This window comes from Arachis ipaensis, chromosome B9 (assembly GCF_059453495.1).
Source record: "Arachis ipaensis isolate K30076 ecotype BB chromosome B9, ASM5945349v1, whole genome shotgun sequence".
Lineage (NCBI taxonomy): Eukaryota > Viridiplantae > Streptophyta > Magnoliopsida > Fabales > Fabaceae > Arachis > Arachis ipaensis.
The window spans coordinates 15,021,368-15,030,352 of record NC_142444.1 but is presented as its reverse complement, the minus strand read 5'-3'; the positions used below and the strand labels follow the sequence as shown (position 1 = coordinate 15,030,352).

The window sequence follows — 8,985 nt, the reverse complement described above, 5'->3', positions numbered from 1 at the left end:
ACCGGAGAAAATCTCCATCGAAGGAGAACGCAAGAGGAGATCGCGTAGTGTTTCAACTTTTTGCTCGAACACGGTAACACAGGGTAGCGTTTTCGAAACGAGGGTTTGGCCAATTTGTGCATTTTAAATATAGTTAATGACAATGGCGGTTCAAACCCGCCAGAATTATCAAAAACCGCCACAAAATACGAACCAATTATGGCAACAACAAAAAACGACGCAATATCTAAATATTATGGCGGTTCCTAAGAACTGCCGTAATACAAATGCCATTTTAAACTTTTTTTTTTTTTGTAGTGATACGTGCTACACTGGCGTAGCAATAAAGGGAATGATAGAGGTGAAAATTTTCCTAGCTTTTGTATCTCGTCCAACCATAGCCACTACCTCCAATCCAATAACAAGTACTTTAGCTGTATGTGCACTCATAGGTCATAGACTCATAGTCATGACTGGCTATTATTCACAATAAAAAATAAGACAAGTAATAATTAAAAAATACAAAATAAAATAATTTTTGGCTATTTTAGACTTTGAATTGATTTTTTATTGTCTCCTAAGAATTTAAGTAAGTGTTACGTTAGAATCTTTATTATATACACGTAGTTAAAGCAGTGATAATCATAATTGAAATTATATAGCAACATAATAAAATAAATATAATAAAGTACGTATAATAACCTAAATGTAATTTCAAAATCAATTTCGTTACATAATTAACAATAATTTAACTAACAACAAGTTAATAAGTATTTTTAAATTGTATTTTATATTAATTAATAATTATTTAAATTTTATTTTTTTTAAAATATAAAATTATTAATTATTAATTACAATTATTTAAAATTTGTTGATTAGGTATTGTTTATTTATAATTTTCCTTTCAAAATCAAACAGGCTAAGTTAAATACTATCACCATAATAAGTAACAATAAATTTATTTGTGCTCCGTCAATCTATTTTTCTTACCGAGTACTGGAGGAAAGCTTTTAAAAGCAATAAGCAACAAGATACTTTTGTCCTTTATTGATACTAGTAAGAGTAATACACTAATACGGTAATACCACTACCATTTATTTCCCAAGTGACCTCATTATTCTCCTGCACCCCTTATCTTCTTACATACAAGACTACAATTGTAACAATGCAAGAGGCAAATATCTAACTTCATATGCCTAACACATATACTTGAACATTTAGAAATATTCATAGTCACCTTTTCTGTGATACATAATTGTGTATTTTTAGAAATACACAATTATTTCTCTACTTCCCATACATGTATTCAAAGGCCTTCATATAGCTCCAAAGGAAGACGAGGTTTGAGAACAATATCAAGGGCATGTTTCTTAGGCAAGGCCACACCTAACCCTTCACTCATATCAACTTCAGCACCACTCTTTCTTGACATATCGAAACCTTGAATCAACCTCGCCAATGTCAGATGCACAACTTGCAATCCAAACGTCATGCCAGCGCACGACCTTCTTCCTGAGCTAAACGGTATAAACTCGAAGTCCTGACCGCGAAAATCGATCCCCGAACAAGCGTTAAGGAACCTCTCAGGCTCAAAAGCATCAGGATTAGACCATGTTTTGGGATCCCTATGGAGCTTCCATAGATTGATGAACAAGCGAGTGCCCTTTGAGACATAGTAACCGTTTAGATAGCAGTCTTCTGTGGCTTCCCTGATTCCGGTTAAGGGTGCCGGTGGGTAGAGCCGAAGAGTCTCTTTGACAATGGCTTGGAGGTATTTGAGGTCTTTGATATCCGATTCTTGGACCCATTTGTGTTTTCCAATGACGGTATCCAACTCTTCTTTGGCAGCTTTCATGGCGTTTGGGTGGTTTAAGAGCAAGGAAAGTGACCATGTTAATGTCATGGCTGTGCTTCCTGATCCAGTTAGGACAAGCATCTACATATATACAACAAAATATTGTTAATTTGTTATTGACATATACTATATATCATTGGGAAAATGATGACGTCACAATAAAAAATTGAAATTAGGAACTCGGGGCTACAATTTTATTAGGAAAATCCCATTCACTAGTTAGTTATGATGAGAAGGACCACACATATATGTAAATTATGAATGATATGGCTCTAAATATGTACTAGAGATATTTTCTGTTCCATCTCCCTAGCTACCCAACAAGGAGGGCAGCTAACTAGCAATTTTTATTTTGAATTTTTTTGGATAGAATATAAATTTAAATTATCATAAAAAATATTTAAAATTTAACCAAAAAAATAAAACATCTCAAATCTAAAAAAATCATCCAAAAAATAAAAGAACATTTAAAATTATTAAAAAATATTTAAAATAAAAAAAATTATTTAAAACATAAAAAAACATTTAAAATTTTAAAAAAAATCTAAAACTAATAAAAAAAATCCAAAACAAATAAAAAAAAGAAAAAAAAAAAAGCGACATAGCCAGAGCACGACGTCTTTCTTCCTTGGTGGGGCAACAACAGCAACGGGTGGCGGTCTCCTCAGTGGCGTGATACCAATCTCCAATTAGCGTGATGTGCCAGGTGTTGTTTTAAATTTTAGAGAAAATGACAAATGATCATGATTTTTTGGTCTACCAACAGTTAAGTAGTTTAAAAATACATTTAAATTTTTAGTCTCTTCAAAATCTGGACATATTGATTTTGAGTTTAATTTGTTCAATTTTAAAAATTCTCTCACATGTACATTGGTATTAACCACGTCAGTACAATAAAATCAGAAATTTAATTGTATTTTCAAATCCATAAAGACTTTAATATCTACGGATCAAAAGATCAAAGACCTATTTATATTTTTTTTAAAATTTTAACTTTTTTTTTTTCTAATGGACTGCACCACTAGTTAATGGCTTCTACTCTTTCATTTAATAAATAAAAAAAATAAACTAAAAAGAAATATTGGTGCATATTAATACATTATTATTATAAATAAACCCGATTATATTAGTCTTAATAATAATTAAGATGAAATTAACATACCAGTGTTGTTGCTTTGAGAACTATGTCCCTCTTATGGCCATAAATCTCATCATTTTCTTCAAATACTGAAATTAGTACATCCAAGAAATCATTCTCAGATTTATTACCATTCTCATCATCACCTCTTTTTCTCATATGATCATCCATCCACCTATGAAGAATAGAGTCCAATTCCTTAGCAGTTCTCTTCATAAAACCCACATACCCTTGAAAATCAAACCAACCAAGCCATGGAATCGCATCAGCTACAACAAAAACACCAAAAAGATAAGTAGCATCTCTAATCGCTTTCCTTAATCTCCATCCTTCACTATCTTCTTCCTTAATCGCTTCATCACTGAACCTTTTCCCTGCTATCATCTGCACATTAATGTTAAACGTCATGTGCTCTATTAAATCACTTATGGTTACACTAACTAACTTATTCGAGTTCCCGTGGCAGTTACAAAAACTGAACAAATCTTTGACAAGAGTATAAATCTCTCTGTCTCTGATATGTTTCAGCTTCTCAAGCCTGTAACTCGAGAGAAGCTCGAGCGTCGCAATTTTTCTGATCTCGCGCCAGTACTGTCCGTATGGCGCGAGACCAAAAATGGCATTGTCATAGCCAAGGAATCTGCCTCCGGCTGTGCCCGGCCGCGAGGCGAAGACTCTGTCTTTAGTTGTGAGGCATTCCTTGGCGAGCTCTGCGCTGCTCACCATGATTGTAGGGTGGCAGCCGAGCCGAAGAGCAAAGATTGAGCCGTATTTGTCGGCCATGGCTGAGAAGGTTCTAAAATAAGGGATTTTATCATTGAGGAGATGAAGGTGACCTATGATGGGTAAACCACCTGGTATTTCAGGAACTTTGGTTTTGATATTTCTTTTTTTGGATCCACTATTATTATGTGATCTGATGGACCTTATGGTGAAGTAGTATAAGATTAACAAAGCTAAAATTGCAGCAAAAGGTTGGACACAATAAGTGGTAGTATCCAAATCCATGCTGTGTCTCAAGGAGAGTATGTATAGCTCTACGATGCCAAGCACTTCTATTTATAATGGAAAAATATACTATACAAACATATTATCTACTAATTTATTGCCAACAATAATTAATATTAAAGACAATTCTACTAGAAGACATATGTATAAGGAGATATATTCATAAAGACACTTTCATTAAATATAATCATAAAAACGACATTTTTATTAGACACATCCACAAAGACACTTCTATTAAACATAGACATAAATAAGAGTTGACATAGGTTGGTAAAATCCTTAGTTACATAGCGGAATTGATTTATAATTAAGAATGAAAATTTGTTATGAGATATTATTAAAGTAAGATATTATCAACCTCTAATTTTGAACCGACAAATGTTTGAAAAAAATAAAAAATTAGTTTAGATTAGTCTAAGACTATTTCCAATAGAAAACTCATTCCAGTCCTTATTTATGGCCCACCTGTCATAAAAAGTAACTCCACATCAACTTTTGGATCATAAATAATAAATAAGAACTCAAAGAATCTCTCTCTTCTCCATTAGAAGAAACTAACTTTAATCCCTATTGTGGTCTCACTTAATTAATTAATTAAAGTAATTAAAATTAATATAATAATTATTTTTTATAATAATATTATTTAAATTTATAAATTCAAAATAATTCAATATTATAAATATTAAAATAAAAAACTTAAATTTGATTAGTATTTTAAATTTTATAAATAAAAATAAATAATCCAACTAAAAATTATTTTATAATATGTAAAAATTAAATTTATTTTTTATGTAAAATAAATTTAATTAATTATGATTTAATATAACAATATAAATAATATTTGATATTGATTTAACATAATTATTTATATTAATTATAATTTAATATAACTAATTATTAAATACTTAATATAAATAATTAATTAAATAGATATATAAGTATTTAATATAATAAATTATTATAAATATTAATAAATTAATTATAATTTAATTATTTAATATATTTTTTATTTTTTTTATTAACTTACCACATGACATAATTTTATTGGTTGTTATAAGTTTCTGTTTAAATGAATTCTCAACTTTGATCTACGTGAAGAGTTTTCCTTCCCTTTTCACTCCAACGGTAATTGAGTCCCCATATGTCAAAAGAGAAACTCTATTTCTTAGCATTAGAGTTGCTCTAAGGTTCTCTTATTTTATATTTATTAATTATTTTTAAAATAAATACATAATATTAAATATAATAAATATATAATTTTAAATATTATATGTATAAAATTATAACAATTATAATTTTAGATTATTGTCTTTTTAGCATTACTGTTTTAAATAATAGTAGAATAAAGTGAGTCCAATCAACTAGCTATCCTTATCTTTACGTACAAATTAACTAAAAATGAATTTTTTTTCACTTTTTAAAATGATTATTTGATTTGTTTAGAGGTGTGTTTTATGGTACCTACTACTTATAAATTGGATCAAGATTTTATAAAGTGAAAAAATTAATAAAGTGAAAAGTTAATTATTCTTAAATTAAGGGATTTAGATCCTCTAAATTTTAAATCTTACTTTAGAGGAAAAAGTGCGACCTCTTATTATTTATTTCATAAGTGGAATAAAAAAAAATATGAAAGAGAAACTATTTAAGAATGAAAGATCATACTTTATCTTTTAAAGTAAAAATTCAAAATTAAAGTATCCAAATTCTAAATTAAGATAGTGGATACATGTTCTAACTTCATAAAAGAGTAATGCTCGTAGTAAATACATCTCTCAATACTCATATTTAATCAATTTAGACCAAAATATTTGTAGACACATTAAAAAAAATCCTTGATTAAATATAAAGGTTATGTTTAATTGGAAGAAAAAAATAAAGAGGAAGAAAGTAGAAAGGAAAGAAATATAAAAAAAAAATTGAGTAAATTTTTATTTTCTATAAATATGTTTGGATGAAAGGAAAATAAGAAGGAAAGAAATGTTATAAAAAGATGATTTCACCCTTATATTATAAAATATATTAAAAAAAATATTAGAAGTAGAGAAACATATCAAGTTTTCATTTTTTTTTTCCCAAAATTGGAGAAGAAAAAAATTGGTGAGTCCCATCAACTTTTTTACACTATTCAATTTTCTCTCTAATTTTTTTCTTCTACCAAACAATAGAAGCCAATGAGTTATAATTCAAATGGCATAATCTCCCAATACTTATCTAAGAGGTTGCAGGTTCGAGTCTCTCTATCTTTGGTTAAAAAAAATTAATAATAGAAAATAATCAATTTTCTTTAAATTTTTTTCTCCTTTTTTTTCTATTGAATTAGAATTGATTTTTGGTACATTAATATGATGACAAATATTTATTATATTAGGTTAAAAGTCCAAGTGTGATTTAGTGTGTGTTACTGTTAGTATTGCAGGCCCAATACTTCATCTCTCAGCGTACATCATGAAAAATTAAAAAAAAAACTTCATAATACTCAAAATAAAATATCAATCCAATACTTATGAAGACAAATCAAAACCAAAACATAAAGAAAGAAGATTCTGCATTTGCTAAAAAAAAAAGGATAGTTGGCAACACTATGAAGAATGAAAAAACACTAAGGACACAAGGAAAGCATAAAAACAAAATACAAGAATAGCAGAAGTAATGAAGCAACTCCAAGAACAGCAGAGGTAGTGGAGCAAAATAAAAAAAGAATGCATGCTAACAAAGACAGCAACAATGGACAAAATCAACAAAAAAAAATGAAGAGAGAGTGAACCAATTTGAGGGAGTAAGTTTCTCACTATATAGATAGCTTTTAACAATATTTGAAGACAAGAAAAATAAAGTAAAAAATTTAGAGTATCATTTCATACATGCAAAATTTTTTTTTTTTAATTTTGTGTTTTATTTTAGATTTCATTGTTATGGCTATCTGATGGTTATCTTTCTGTAATTAAGATAAAAAAATTATATATAGTGAGGTGAAAAATAAAAAAATCCATGAGAGAAAAGAGACAAGAGAGATACACTGAAAAAGCCAAAAAAAATTTCTGTGTATTTGGTTATTGTTAAACTATGATTAGTTTCTCTTACCAAGTTTGGATTGCACTTGGTAGTCATTAATTCAGTTGGATTCTGCTTGTCAAGTTGGGATAGCACTTGGTGGCTGTTAAACCAGTTGAGGTTTCCTTTACCAAGTTAGAACAGTATTTGGTGGTGGTTAGATTTGCTTAGAAGTTAAGTGGTTGATACTAGATGAATTAGGTTGTAATTCATTGGTATTGGTGTATGTAATCAGTTTGATTATAGTGAAAATTTTACCATGATTGTAGTATAGACTAGATGTAGGATTCATGGTACAAGAAAACCAAAGCAGGATACATGATTATCTAATTCTCTTCTTTCTTACTCTGTTATGTTCTACTTTTAGAGAAACTAAAAAAATCTCCTGCATAATTTGCTTTTGCAAAAACAGAGAAAAGAATTTCAGTTTTAAAATTAACTTGATTCAACCCCCTTATCAAGTTCTAGCTACTGTCAATTGGTATCAGAGCCAGGTTCTAAAGAGTTAAGCTTCACAGATTGGAACAAAGATCTATGACCAATAACATGGGTATAAATATCATGGTGTACACGCTCACTGAAGGTCAGTTTAACAATAGACCTCCATACTTCAAAGTCAGCAACTACTCATACTGGAAAGAGAGAATAAGAATCTTTGTGCAATCAATCGATTATAGCAGTTGGAATATTATTATCAATGGTTCTGATATTTTAATAAAGCAAAATAATGATGGAGATGTGGTGCCAAAGAAAAACAATGAATGGACAGAGGATGAAAAAAAGAAGGTTGAACTCAATGCCAAGACAATTAACCTAATGCACTGTGCTATCAGTTTTGAAGAGTACAAAAAAATTTTAAGGTGCAAAACTGCAAAAAAAATTTGGGACAAGTTGAAACTCACCCATGAAGAAACAAAACAAATGGGAGAGACAAGAAAAAACATGCTGATGAAGGAGTATGAGATGTTTGTCATGAAGGAGGAAGAAAGCATTGATCAGATGTTTGAGAGGTTCTCAATAATCATTAACAACTTGGACGCCATGGGAAAGAGTTATTTCGAAGAAACTTTAGTGAGAAAAATCTTGAAGAGTATCACTAAAAAATGAGAAGTGAAAAGTACAGTCATCTCAGAAAAGAATGATTTGATAAAAATCACCTATGATGAGCTAAGAGGCAAGCTGCTAGCCTATAAAATTATCCACATGTCTCAAGATAGAGATGACAAAAAAACGTGTAGCATTAAAGTCAATAATGATAGCTAAAGAAGAGGAATCCGATGACAGCATTTCAAATGAAGAGATAGTGCTCTTTGCGAGAAAAATGAGGAGATTAATGAGATACAAAAGCAAAGGTCAAGGAACTACTTTATCCAAAGATTCTAAAAAGAATCAATCCAAATTTACTTGTCACCACTGTAAGGAGTAAAGTCACTTCAAGTCCGACTATCCTCAATTGAAGAAAAGCAAAAAATCAAGGAAGGGCAAGAAGAAGGTGATAATGGCAACATGGGAATATTTGAAAAATAATTCTGATTCTGAAGATGAAGAAGATTCTGATCATGAGGCTCAAATGTGCTTGATGGCTGATCACACAAACATGGATAAAGTAGACTTCTCTGAATTATCCACTAATGAACTACACTCTATTATCAAAGATTTAACTGTTTAACTGTGAACTCAAAGAAATTGTTTGATAAATATGTTAAGTGCAAGAAAGACAATGAGACATTAAGATTTGAAAATAAATTTTTATTAAAAAAAGTTAAGGTAACCGAAGCTTGTGATAAAAAATCTTTGAAATAAGAAAATAATGCTTTAAGAGATGAATTAAATAAATTCAAACTCAAGCATTCAGTCACCCTCTATTGATCTAATTGCTGAAAATAAAAGGTTGAATGAAAAAATTAAAAATCTTAATGGAGACCTAACAAAATTTGTTCAAGGTTCACAA

General features: G+C 29.6%; 2 protein-coding genes across 2 annotated transcripts; one reads left to right on the top strand and one right to left on the bottom strand.

Annotated features, from left to right (window-relative positions):
* Positions 1-987: 987 nt before the first annotated feature.
* LOC107618190 (dimethylnonatriene synthase) lies at positions 988-4,033 on the bottom strand. The gene is made up of 2 exons (XM_016320179.3): positions 2,997-4,033; positions 988-1,915 (listed from the first exon to the last, which is right to left on the bottom strand). Exons 1-2 carry the CDS (start codon positions 3,978-3,980, stop codon positions 1,286-1,288), a joined length of 1,614 nt encoding a protein of 537 aa, XP_016175665.1. The 5' UTR covers positions 3,981-4,033; the 3' UTR covers positions 988-1,285.
* Positions 4,034-7,580: 3,547 nt separating this feature from the next.
* LOC148543837 (uncharacterized) lies at positions 7,581-8,141 on the top strand. The gene has a single exon (XM_088498730.1). It carries the CDS (start codon positions 7,581-7,583, stop codon positions 8,139-8,141), a length of 561 nt encoding a protein of 186 aa, XP_088354856.1.
* The last annotated feature ends 844 nt before the right edge of the window (positions 8,142-8,985 follow it).

Bases quoted from the DNA above. Each gene is read 5' to 3' on its own strand.
- LOC148543837 (XM_088498730.1), top strand. From the start codon at position 7,581: ATGGGTATAAATATCATGGTGTACACGCTCACTGAAGGTCAGTTTAAC.
- LOC107618190 (XM_016320179.3), bottom strand. From the start codon at position 3,980: ATGGATTTGGATACTACCACTTATTGTGTCCAACCTTTTGCTGCAATT. The intron at 1,916-2,996 runs GTATGTTAATTT...GTATATATGTAG, and splicing joins TTCTCAAAGCAACAACACTG to ATGCTTGTCCTAACTGGATC.